General features: G+C 34.4%; 1 protein-coding gene across 5 annotated transcripts in view; it reads left to right on the plus strand.

Moving 5' to 3' along the window:
• Nucleotides 1-14,132, plus strand: part of POLR3G (RNA polymerase III subunit G) — a 41,034-nt gene that overhangs the window by 17,830 nt on the left and 9,072 nt on the right. For 4 of the 5 annotated variants that reach the window (XM_007193018.2, XM_057541864.1, XM_007193019.2 and 1 more), the window contains exons 4-6: nucleotides 5,013-5,069; nucleotides 7,249-7,299; nucleotides 12,983-13,065. In XM_007193018.2, the coding sequence (XP_007193080.1) occupies nucleotides 5,013-5,069; nucleotides 7,249-7,299; nucleotides 12,983-13,065 (191 nt within the window). The remainder of the gene's footprint in view (nucleotides 1-5,012; nucleotides 5,070-7,248; nucleotides 7,300-12,982; nucleotides 13,066-14,132) is intronic. The other variant, XM_057541866.1, reaches the window with a different exon arrangement.

Here is a 14,132-nt window from a genome sequence, read left to right on the forward strand (position 1 = left end):
GAAATTGAGTTATTTGTAGTGAGGTGGATGGACCTAGAGTCTGTCATACAGAGTGAAGTAAGTCAGAAAGAGAAAAGCAAATACCGTATGCTAACATGTATATATGGATTCTAAAAAAAAAATAAAATAAAATGGTTCTGAAGAACCTAGGGGCAGTACAGGAATAAAGATGCAGATGTAGAGAATGGACTTGAGGACATGGGGAGGGGGAAGGGTATGCTGGGACGAAGTGAGAGAGTGGCATGGACTTATATATACTACCAAATGTAAAATAGATAGCTAGTGGGAGGCAGCCCCATAGCACAGGGAGATCAGCTCGGTGCTTTGTGACCACCTAGAGGGATGTGATGGGAGGGTGGGAGGGAGACGCAAGAGGGAGGAGATATGGGGATATATGTATATGTATAGCTGATTCACTTTGTTATACAGCGGAAACTAAGACACCATTGTAAAGCAATTATACTTCAATAAAGATGTTAAAATAAATAAATAAACCAAGAAATAAATTAATAAATAAAAAGAAAATAAAGGCTTTTTAAAAAAATATATGTGTGAATACAGGTTTATATATACTGTATATATACATTATATATATATATATGCACACACACATAGACACACATACACACACACACACACACACACACATATAGTGTGCATATACACACCATGAATGGAAAAGAATTGGCCAGATTGAATAGAAGTACACAACTGTCATAGGGAGCCATATTCTAGATAGTGTTCCATCTCTGTATCTTCACCAGCCTTATCTCATCACTCACTACCTATGTGCTTTAGGAAAGAGAGACTTACGGACTAATGTAAAGAACTAAAGCTCTACAGACTTGGACAAATAAGGTAGGAGATCTCTTCCTGATAATCAAATGGCTGGTGGCTCAGGGCATTGAGATTTGTTCACAAAGAACTGAGGGCACAGAATAAACATATTTCATGTTGTGATAGATTCAAGGTTTGTTTGTAGTGTCCTGAGGTAGAATTATAGAAATGGCTGGTATTTTCTCTGCAATGAAATTTATTATTTTTTTAATAAAGAGAAATGAATCAATGAATTTTATTATTTTAATGAGTTTTAGCTGCAAAGGTGCATAGAGAGCATCTGGTCCAGTGGTTCCCAGCTCAGGTTCCTGAACCACTGGGGTCCTCTGAGCTAGAAACAGGAGTGACAGTGGTGATGGTTCTGTAAGCCATTTTCAGAAGCTTAATGGAAATCATACATTTACCTGCATTATGACCACAAGGTCTGTTATTGAACAAATGGAGTTTGTTTGGTTTATTAACTCTCAATATACTGTCAGGGTCCGTTTTAATTTTTTAGTTTCTTTTTGAGCAGTTCTTACTATTTTATGTAATGATTGATATTCATTACTTATTTTTTCATAGACATCTTCCAAAGAACAAAGAGAATTTGCTTTAGAAAAGAAAAAAAATTCATATTATCTTAGCATTACCATACTGGCCAGTTGGACCCTTTCATAAATCTAAAATACATTTTTGAACCTTAGTGATCTTATTTTTCTTGCATCTTGAAATAGTTTTCTGTTTCATCATCATAGGTATTATTTCATCATTTTTCATTAACTGTTCTCTACTATGAACTCATGAATCAATGAGTAAACAGTATATCTCTAAGAATGAAAAGGAAATATGGTATTTTCATACAGTTAATCTTTCGCATAATATTTTGTGATAGGAACCTTGAAAATTCTGTTTGCTAAAATGACGTGACCATATTTTTTTTCTTTTTTGATGGTATTTATATACCAAATTTTATTTCATATAGTTTGTAACAAGACAACTGCTGAAGGCAAAGGCAAAGACAAAGATGATTGAAAGGAAATAGATTATGTAGAAATGAAACAATTTATTGGATTGATCACATTAATTGGTAATTATAAATTTAATAATGAAAATGTTTTACAATTATAGATCAAAGAAGATGGCTGGGCCATCCTTTCTTCAACAAAAGTGTGACCCATAACAGTTTTTTAAAGTGTTACATTTTGATGGTGCAAATACAAGAAGAATTGGAAGTAATGATAAGCTAAAACCTGTTAATAGAATTGTATTTGTAATCTAGAATCACTTGGGTGGTGCAGGTGTGAGAAAAAACAGAAATAGTAAGTTAGAATTTATTAAAGATGTATTTGAAATCTGGAATCAGGATATATGAAATGCTTATATTTAAGGCTTGTACATGACAAATCCACGATGCACAGTTGATGCGCAGTTAGCTGCATTCAAAGGATGTAGCTCATTTTGGGTGAATATACCTTCAAAACCAGGAAAATAGTGGAATATAATGAGTTTACTATATTTTGTTATTAAAATCCCCAGTAATTAATTTTCTTTCTTTTTAAAGAACAGCTTTATTGAGATAAAATTCACATATCTAAAATTTACTTTTTAAAATATTTCAGTGCCTTTGAGTGTACTCACAGAATTGTGCTACCAACAGTGCTATCTAATTTTTAGAACTTGTTCATGATCTTGAAGAGATACCCCCATACCCATTAGTATCACTCCCCATTGTCCCCTCCCCCCCCAGCCCATGGCAACCAGTAATCTGCTTTGTCTCTAGTGATTTGTCTGTTCTAGACATTTCATATAAATGGAATCATAATATGTGTTCTTTTGTGACTGATTACTTTCACTTAGCATAATGTTTTCAGGGTTCATACATAGTAAACCATGTATCAGTGTTTCATTCCTTTTTATGGTTGAATTATATTCCATTATATGTGTATACCACATTTTGTTCATTCATCAGTTGATGGACATTTGGGTCAGTTCCACATTGGGGCTACCATGAATAATGCTGCTATGAACATTTGTATACATGTTTTTGGGTGGACATATGTCACTTTTATTGTGTACATATCTAGAGTCATATGGTAACTCTTTATTTTACATTTTGAGGAATTGCCAAACTGTTTTCCAAAGTGGTTACACCATTTTACATTACCAACAGTGTATAAGGGTTCCAGTTTCTCCACATCCTTGTCAGCACTTATTACTGTCTTTCTAGTTCTAGCCATCTAACTGGGTATAAAGTGATAGCTTATTGTAGTTTTTTTTTTTTTTAAAGGATTTTCTTATTTATTTATTTATTTATTTATTTATTTTTGGCTGTGTTGGGTCTTCAGTTCGTGCGAGGGCTTTCTCCAGTTGCGGCAAGCGGGGGCCACTCTTCATCGCGGTGCGGGGACCGCTCTTCATCGCGGTGCGCGGGCCTTTCTCTGTCGCGGGGCACAGGCTCCAGACGCGCAGGCTCAGCAATTGTGGCTCACGGGCCCAGCTGCTCCATGGCATGTGGGATCTTCCCAGACCAGGGCTCGAACCTGTGTCCCCTGCATTAGCAGGCAGATTCTCAACCACTGCGCCACCAGGGAAGCCCTTATTGTAGTTTTGATTGGAATTTCCCTAATGACTAATTATGTTGAACATCTTAGCATGTGCTTTTTGTCCATGTATATCTTCTTTGGAGAAATGTCTATTTATATCCTTTGCTTTTTTAAATTGAATTCCAGTAGTTGGTTTTCAACATCTCTTATTCTTCTGTAAATTATTTGAAAGTAACAAAAATATAAAAATGGTTCATTGGTAGTAACCGTTATTATTAATAAATGGTAATAATTTTTTCTTGGTAAATTGAGGGTTAAATTTTTTCAAAATATACAATCTGTTTTGGAGAAAAATTTAAAATGCAGATGCTGGGAATCTCTCATTGGCCTTCTCTTTACAGATGAAAAACTTGAGAGCAAGATTGAAGTCAAACAGTTAAATATCTATAAAAGCCTTGTGTCTTAGTTTCTGATCTACTCTTTATTTTAGTTATCTTTGTCTAACACCATGGTCTTAGTATTATTTGGTGTACAATATTATATGTTACAGGTGTACAATATAGTGATTCACAATTTTTAAAGGTTATACTTCATTTATCGTTATTATAAAATATTTACTGTATTCCCTGTGTTGTACAATATATCCCTGTAGCTTATTTTATACCTAATAGTTTGTACCTCTTAATCCCCTACCCCTGTATTGCCCCTACCCACCTCCCTCTCCCCACTCGTAACCACTAGTTTGTTCCCTGTATCCGTGAGTCTGTGGAAGCATTTTTTTTAACATGGAAGAAAAATCAGTGTCTACTTGGGTCTTGATTTTTATATTTTAATCTTTTATATTACCGTCTGCTTTTCATGACTATACTCCTAAACCAGTTTTTATGATGAACCATGGTTTCAAGCTATTGTATAATGGTGTCACTTGCTAACTTGTGCTGTTGGGAAAGGGTTTGGACCCTCATCGAGGGAATTTCTTGTGGCAAAGTGGGCAAAGCAGAACAAGAGCCACAGCCACAGTCCCGTTTTTGGTGAGCTCATAAGGTCCCTGCACAGTTCTCAGCAGTGACATGGAAGGCTTACAGCTTGCTCATTCATGCCCCATCAAGTCCAACCTTGCCTACTCCTACCCTTTTCCCCATTCTCTTCCCCAATGGATTGTGAAAAGTAGCTCACTGAGAAGCCTAAGTAAATGTGTGTATTAAGCATTTGCTTACCTTACTGGAGGTAAGCAAACAGCCCTCCATCCTCAATTAGGTACTTAATACCTTCCAGTTATACAAGGTTTAGAGATTGGGAGCTGGAGGCCAGTGTCACAAGAAGAAAATAGAAGATGCCAAGTAGACCCCTGCCCTTATGTGTAAGTGGCTTCCTGACTTGCATTTGGGCTTTTGTGAATATTCTTAGAGATGAGTCAGATTGTCTGATTCTAAGAACCATAATTAGGGTTTAGGTCTCTGCTCACCCCCAGCCATTCATACCCAGATGCTTCTTGCCACTTCCCTAAACATGTAATACTCATTGAACTGTTCAGTATGTGTCCAGGAACACATTGTGGAGAAATGTAAGAAACTCCCTGTATGTGAAATAAAAGATGTTACCTGGTGTTTTCAATTATTTTAAAATTTGTTTTTTCTATCTTTTTTCTAGATATTGAAAGATATAGTAAAAGATATGTGAAGGTGTACAAAGAAGAGTGGATACCAGGTAATTGTAAAACTGAAAATGTTCAAATAATCTTTAAAGGCTATCTTCCTACCCCATATTTTTTAGGACAGATTTTGTATTTTCACCATAGGAAAATAGAGTCTGGCTCTTTTCCTATAATTAATTAGCAACATATATCTTTTGAAAACTAAGAAGAAAAAATTTTTATATTGTAACACGGAAGGGTTGAAGTGTTTTTGTGGAAATTCTTAGGATACTTTGTTTTTTTTTAATAAACTGGGGCTCACCAGAACCATTGGGTTTTCCATTTCCTTTTGCCACAATCACAGTTTTAGTCTCTAATACCAGTAATCCTCACTTCTGTGCACCTGCGTGATTTTATAGCTTCTGAGGAGAAAGCAAGTCTATTTTTATGAATATTTTAAGCCAAGTTTGTGTATCTTCCTTTCTTTCCAGCAGGCATAGACTCTTTTTGATTGTTAAGATGCCTTTTCAACAGAACCATACCTAAGAGAGTTTTTTTTTTTTCAACATTCACAAAATTGCCTTGGATAGAGACAAGGTGAAAGGGGGCTGCAGAGAACTCATCCAGTTCATTCATTTTATAGAAAATTAACAGTTGCCATAGAAATGAAGAGACCTGTCAGGACGACATGGACCATACTACTAAAACGCCAGGTCTCCTCATTTTAACTCACTTTCCTTTGACATCTCTGTCCTTGGTGTGTTATAGAAACTGCCTGTATGTAAATGCGTAAGTTGCATTTACAGCATTATTGCTTTCCTGACTTACAGTGCTCTTTCTTTTCAGTGCCGATTATTGATAAGGTTGTGTCCCTCTGAAAACACTGTCTTAGGTCTCTCATTTCTTCTACTTCATAAACATTCATCTCTAAATGATTCTCTTTAAATACTTTCTCATGATCACCTGTGGATTGTTTATAAAAAGAAACATATTTAAAGCAAAATTTATTAGTTCGGCTAAAATAGCTTGAGATATAAATGTTTTCTGCAGAAGACACTGAGTTTTTCTTTTATTAGCAGGCAGCATTTTTATCTATTTTTATGTTGCTTCATTTTTCTGATTAAGCTTAAAAATGAAAAGGAAGTGACAAATTAAAGGAATTGTTTAATTAATGCAGGCACAATTATTAATTGGAGAGCATTTACTTTTCCATAGCTATTTGTATTTTTAATTTTAAAGTTTTCCTATAATTATTAGAATTGTTTATTTAGTTTTGCATGTATTAGGATTGTGATCACATATTTTAACTTCTGAAAAAAAAAGTTTATTACATAAGAAATACATATCAACTACAGGGCTTCCCTGGTGGCGCAGTGGTTAAGTATCCGCCTGCCATTGCAGGGGACACGGGTTCGATCCCTGGTTTGGGAGGATCCCACATGCCGCGGAGCAACTAAGCCCGTGCACCACAACTACTGAGCCTGCGCTCTAGAGCCCACGAGCCACAACTACTGAGCCCACAAACCTAGAGCCCATGCTCTGCAACAAGAGAAGCCACCACAATGAGAAACCTACGTACCGCAACAAAGAGTAGTCCCCACTCACCGCAACTAGAGAAAGCCGGCGCGCAGTAACGAAGACCCAACGCAGCCAAAAATAAATAAGTTAAATAAATAAATTTAAAAAAAAAACATATCAACTACAGAAAACTTACAAAATACAGAGTAGTTAAATAAATAACACTTAAGAAAAACAGCTGTAATCCTAACACTCGCAAGGAATTACTGTAATATTTTGTCCCCCACCTAGAGCTTTCTCTGCACAAATATATATAAAAATATTTATATGGTAGGTTTATTTTTTAAATGGAATTCTATATGTATTGTTTTAGAAGCTTTTTTAATTTACCAGTATATCATGAATAACTTTTCATGCCCATAAATATTTTTCTACATTTTTTTGTTATGAAAATTTCTGTATTTGAAATTAATTATATAAATACTATATAGCTGTTAAAAGAATGTTGTAGAAATTTTATAACACTGTTTCAAAGCTATTTTAATAAACTTTTTTTCTTCATAGGAGAAAATATATCACTGTTATAATTTGATCCCAGCTAAATATGTATAGTCAGATATTAAGAAACTATTTCCTTTGCATGAGCAACTATCATGTTCTTTAAATAGTTATAGCTAGTGCCAGTAATTCCTAGAGGAAACTGCCATTTTTATATTTCTCCTTTTGTACACACAGATTGGAGAAGACTCCCTAGAGAGTTGATGCCAAGAAAAAAATGCAAAAAAGGTACATTAACTAATATAATAATAATAATCCGGGTGGGAAAAGGTTATTGCTTAACTTCCATTTAATATGGAACTGTCAATCTAATGTTACACTCAATGTTCTGAATGCTTTTTCTTAAAATATTTTTGACATTATGATTATTTTGTTGGAGCCTTTTGCTGTTGATTTTTTGTTTTGTTTTCTTTGTTTTTGTTTGTTTGTTTTTCCTTTAATTATGGAATTTTGATGTGCTAGGAAAGACTTTTCAATTATGTAGATATTCTCATTTGCATATTTGAAAGTTTTAAAATGATTATACTGGCTATATTTTAAGTTTTTAACTAAAACATTTGGAACTGGTAACGTTTGGGAACTGTCAAATAGAACTTTATGGTGTATATAAAATATCACAGTGAAAGCTTCTGTTGTGTTGTTCTTTCATAATTCCACCGAATACAAAGTTGTTGAGCATCTACTATTGCCAGACATTGTGCTAAGAGGGATAAAACAGTGAGCAAAGTAGGAGTAATCCTCGCCCTCACAGAGCTCATGGTCAGTTGGAGTAAAGACGTTGAACGTAACACACTGTCTTCACTGGGAGGCCAGGGAAGGGTTCTTTGAGGAGGTACAGTTGAACTCCAGATTGAAGGACGAGTACAAGCTTGCTAAGATGAGGTTGTGGGAGAGACATTGGAGAAATTGGGTTTTTTAATGTGTTTTTATTGTTGAGTTTTAGGAGTTCTTTGTATATTTTGGATGATAGTCTGTAGGAAAAACACTCTTGCTGGGTGTTTGTCCTTTCCTGTCACACCACTACCACATTCACAGCAATTCTGACACCAGATGTATGGAGTTATTTCCTGCACATCAAGCCATTCTCTGCAACACCAGCTGTGTCTCCTACAATTTAATTCCATTCTGACACTAACTGGAGTTAGCACAGACCCCACAGATTAAGGGCTCCGTCCCAGGAGACTACTCCCCACTACAGATGTCAGTCACAAATATAGTGTGTCTCCAGGTTACCCACGACTTCTGTCTGAGTTGGCTACAAATCAGAGGTTCCCATGCCCTCCACCCCCAACCTTGGATTTGATTTGCTAGAACAGCTCACAGAACTTAGGGAAACATTTACTTACGTTTACCAGTTTATTATATAATAAAGGTTATGATAAAGGATACAGATGAACAGTCAGGTGAAAAGATACATAAGATAAAGTCTGGAAGGTCGCCAGTGCAGGAACTTCTGTCTCTGTGGAATTGGGATGTGCCACCTTCTAGTACATGGATATGTTCACCAACCCAGAAACTCTTGGAACCACATACTTTGGGGATTTTTATGGAGGCTTCATCACATGGGCATGATCAATCATTAACTCAATCTCCAGCCCTTCTCCTCTTTTCCAAGGGATGGAAGATGAGGCTGAAAGTTCCAGGCTTCTAATCATGGCTTGATGTTTATGATAACCCACCCCATCCTGAAGCTGCCCAGCAGCCCACCAAGTGTCACCTCCTTAGAACAAAAGGCACTCCTATCACGCAGTAAATTCCAAGGGATTTAGACACATATTAGAACAACAACAAAAAAGCACACTGTTGTCACTTAGGAAATTATAAGGGTTTTAGGAGTTCTGTGCCAGGAACCAGGAGCTGAGACCAATATATATTATTTTCTATTATTTCACACAGTCCTTTTTCAAATATGTCTTTTGAAAACATTTTCTCCCAGTCTGTAGCTTGTCTTCTTATTCCTTGACAGTGTCTTTCATACAGCAGTTTTTAATTTTAATGTAGTCCAGCTTATCAGTTCTTTTTTTCATGGATCATGCCTTTGGTTTTGCCTCTCAGAAGTCATCACCAAGCTCAAGGTCATCTAAATTTTCTCCTATGTTATCTTTTAGGAGTTTTATAGTTCTGTGTTTTACATTTAAGTCTGTGATCCATTTTGAGTTAATTTTTGTGAAGGGTGTAAAGTCTGTGTAAATTCATTTTTTTGCACGTGGAAGTCCGGTTGCCTTTTTCTGTATTTATGTGGGTCTCTTTCTGGGCTCTCTATTTGATTTCGTTGGTCTATGTATTTATTCTTTCACCTATACCACTGTCTTGATTACAATAGCTTTATAGTATGTTTTAAAGTCAGGTAGTGCCAGTCCTCTAACTTTGTTATTTTTCTTCAGTGTTGTGTTGGCTATTCTGGGTCTTTTGCCTCTCCATACATACAGTAGAGTCAGTTTGTCGATTTCTGCAAAATAATTTACTAGGATTTTGATTGAGATTGCATTGAATTTATAGATGAAGTTGGGAAGAAATGACACCTTGAAGATATTAGCTCTTCCTATCCATGAATATGGACTATCTCTCCATTTATTTAGTTCTCTGATTTCATTAATCAGAGTTTTGTAGTTTTCCTCATATAGATCATTTTGTTAGATTTTTACCTAAGTATTTCATTTTGATGGGTACTAATGTAAATTATACTATGTTTTTAATTTCAAATTCCACTTGTCAATTGTTTATATATAAGAAATCTATTGAATTTTGTGTATTAACCTGTATCTGATAACCCTGCTATAATTGCTTATTAGTTCCAGGAGTTTTTTAGCCAATTCATTCAGATTTTCTACATGTCGTCTGTGAACAAAGGGAGTTTTATGTTTTCCTTCCCAATCTACATACCTTTTGTATCCTTTTCTTATCTTATTGTACTAGCTAGGACTTCCAGTGAAATGTTGAAAAGCAGTGATGAGAGGGAACTTTCTTGCCTTGTTCCTGATCTTAGTGGCAGAGTGTCAGATTTTTATTATTAATGATATCAAGTTTTTCAACACTAAGTATGATGTAACTATAGGGTGTTTTTGTAGATATTCTGTATCAAGTTGAAGAATTTCCCCTCTGTTCCTAACTTACTAAGAGTTTTTATCATGAATGGCTGTTTGATTTTGTCATATGCTTTTTCTGCATCTATTGATATGATCATGTGATTTTTCTTCTTTAGCTTGTTAATGTGATGGATTACATTAATTGATTTTGGACCAGCCTTATATCCCTGGGAGAAATCCCCCTTGAATGTGGTGTATAATTCCTTCTATACATTGTTGGATTGGATTTGAGAATATTTTGTTGAGGAGTTTTGTATCTTTATTCATGAGAGATAGTGATCTTTAGTTTTCTTTCTCATAATATGTGTCTGATTTTGGTATTAGGGTAATTCTGACCTCATAGAATGAGTTAGGAAGTACCCCCTCGACTTCTGTCTTTTGAAAGAGATCCCCCTCCCCTTTTTAACAGATTTATTGAGGTATAGTTCACATATAATAAAATGCACATATTCGAAACATACAATTTGGTGAATTTTGACATATATATTTTAAATGGAAGTATTTTTATTTTGTTTTATTTCAAAGCTACAACATATAAGAATATTTAGCTTGATTGAGAACAGAATTATTATATATTGAGATCTGATAGTTTACCTGCTGTCCTTTATACCCTTGGCTTTTCTTAGACAAATATATTATTTTCACAATAAAATAACATTTGCTTGAATGATACTGGTCATGTCCTAGTGGATCACAAATTTTTAGCAGACTTTAAAGAGCTGAAAAGAATATATCTGATTTGGAGGAGTTAATGTTCAAATACATCCCACCAACTGCTCATCCCTAGAATCACATATACACATTGCTGATTTGTAAAAGCTTCCAGTGCATCAGAATTTTCATTTGTTGAAAAAGAAAACAACAAAACTTTCTTTTTCCATTCTTCTTAATATTTTTATTGCATATTATATAATTTTTGTGTTATGTTCCTGGTAAGCTTATACTCTCTCTTTTGTTAAAATGGCCTCCCCTGATTTACATGAAAGTAGACAATACCAAAAAAGCCAAAGACTGAAAAAGTTTGTTTCTTGAAGAACCAGCTATTGGCAGGTGTTGAAAGAAACGAAAAAATTGAAATATATGCATGTATTTGGCCAAAGATGAAAAAAAATTCATGTAAATGTTTTGGGGTTGAAACAGTCTTTTAACAGATTTTCATAATTTGACACTTCTTTCTCAATTATAAATAATACATCGCCAAAATTGCTGAGTGGACTTGAATATGCAACTAACTTTCTTGGCTAAGAGATTAATAATTTTTATAAGTTTATTTACCTGACCATGTTCTATAATATCCATTTAACAGATTTATGTGTATGAAATTTAAATAATTTGATAAAAGCTCCTTAGAGAAAAAGACTTCTTGATGTAAGTTACATTCTTAGCTAGTGTTTTCTGGCATCAGTATTATAATATATATTGAGAGCTTGTTCATATATGATATTTTATGTGCTACAATTCAGATTAAACAGTCTTTGCTCTCAAGGGGAACAGAGATAGTTACCCATCATTAAATCTATCTATTTTTTTTTTATAACTTTTGTTTGAGCAAAACCTCACAAATATGTATGTTTGGGAGTTCTGAACTCAGTGACTCCCCGAGGGGCAATTTGGTATCACATAATAAATTGTAAATTCCATCAGTTATGGGTCATGCACCACATCTAAAAATTTCTTCTTCTATAGGTTAAATGTTAATCTTTAACAAAATTAATCTTTCTGAGCCATATTTTCCTCTGTTACCAAGTAATTTCTAGGTATTTAGTTTGATTTTGGAAAAGAATGGTAATACTTTTTGATCACCATGGGACAATTTTGTAATGTATCATAATGTTTTGGTAACTGACTAGCAGAATCTATATGTGAAACAATTCTTTATACCCTGCAGTTTCACATTAGCCTCAAAATGCAATATTTTTGATATAGCTTAAAAAATTTTATATTCCAAAGCTATTAAAACATTTTATTTATATTGCTTTGAGTTTTCAGATTCGTATGATGGGTGTGTTGCATTTAACTATTTTAATCTTCATTACAAAGATAATGCTATGCTGCCCTGAATATAACCTCTTTCTCATCTCTTTAACCACTGGCAAATACATATTTATTCTACACTTGTATGTTTTTTAATTGAAGTATAGTTGACTTACATATTATATTATATATTATATACATTATTATATTAATTTCAGGTGTACAACATAGTGATGTGATAACTTTTATACATCATGAAATGATCACCACTATGAGTCTAGTTACCACTGATCACCATATAAAGTTATTACAATATTATTGACCTATTCCCTGCACTGTACATTACATCCTCGTGATTATATATTTTATTTTATTTTTTTTTTTGTGTGTGTGTGTGTGATTATATATTTTATAACTGGAAGTTTGTTTTTTATTTTCCCAAACCTGGTAAGATTGCCCTATTTAAAATTCCTGATCAGTGAACAGGAAGCCAGTGCAGATGATACATTTGCGAGAGCCTTTCACTGGCCCTCTAGTGCTTCTACCTGAGGGAACCTTGTCGCAGTTTTGGCCCTGGGGACATTAAATGCCAGTTCAAATTTTCAGTAAAGATATCTGGTTGCAGTCTTAGAAAATATCCTATTAAATGATTATCGTTTACCTCCTCACCATGGAAAATTGGTGATGTGTGCTGATTTATTTTGTTCATTCTTTAGGAAAATTAATTCAGCCTGCAAGTTTTGTGTGCCTGCTATGGCATACCAGCATGCTAGATGGCATATTAAAAGGCAAAGACATTTAATATACAATTGCTGTTATAGAAAAATGTGTTAACAGTGGTTTTTCTTCAGCAGGCCCCAAATCCAAAAAGGCAAAAGATACAGGCAAAGGCACTTCACTCACTAATACTGCAGATGTATTGAAAAAAATTGAGGTAAGGTTTTCTTCTTATTATAAGAACAAACTGAAAAAATGTCATACCACTTTTTGTCTTCTTCCACCTTTCCACCTTCTGTCTCTTTTAAATAACGTGTACACTTGGCAGAGCCAAGCCCAGCATACAGGGTAACTAGCAAGGTTTGAACATTGTTGGCTAGGAGATATGGGGGCTCCATTCTGTCCTCTCTACAACTCACCTGTCAGCTTGCCTCACCTTTTGTCACCTGACTCCTTTCTCACTCTATTCGTCTTTTCCCCTTGCATTTGAATTATGCATGGGAAAGAAACATGAATGTATATCTTTATAAACCTCTCATTTTTTTCTCTTATTGGTATATGTGTATTTTTAATGCTTTTCTTCTGCTTTATGTTTAAGTGTAGAAGATTCTATTGAGGGAAAATCCTATCTTATGGCACTTATTTTTATATCTTTATTTTTTAATATTTCAAAAAAAAGATGTAAAATTTAAAAGATTAATAAACTAAAAATATGCCCTCCCATCTCTGTCCCTAGCCATCCATTCAGTTCCTCTATTTTAGATGGCCAGTGTTACCAGTTTCTTATATATCCTTCCAGAAACATTTTATGCATAGAAAATACAGATTTTTTTTCTTTTTAATGACAAAAAAGTAGCATATTGCACTGTTTTGCCTCTTCACCTTATCACTTAAAATATCTTGGCAATGTTTCCATGTCAGTCTGTGAAAGAGTTCCCTCATTCTTTTCTTTTTCTTCTTCTTTTTTTGGCTACACTATAAGAATGAACCATAATTTATTTAATCAGTAATCTATTGATGGACATTATGTTTCATCTAGTGTTTCACAATTATAAACAATGCTGCATTGAATCCATGTTAAGTATGTGATTTCACATGTTTAGGATAGATTTCTAGAAGTAGACTTGTTAGGTCAGCTGTTATGTGTACTGTATAATATGGAAAATATGGATAAATATTGGCAGATCATTCTCCAATGAGATTATACCAGTTTATTCCCTTTATTCCCACTATCAATGCATGAATTACCTTGCACTGATGGTGATGGTGATGGTAATGATAATG

The sequence above is a fragment of the Balaenoptera acutorostrata genome, chromosome 2, assembly GCF_949987535.1.
Source record: "Balaenoptera acutorostrata chromosome 2, mBalAcu1.1, whole genome shotgun sequence".
NCBI lineage: Eukaryota > Metazoa > Chordata > Mammalia > Artiodactyla > Balaenopteridae > Balaenoptera > Balaenoptera acutorostrata.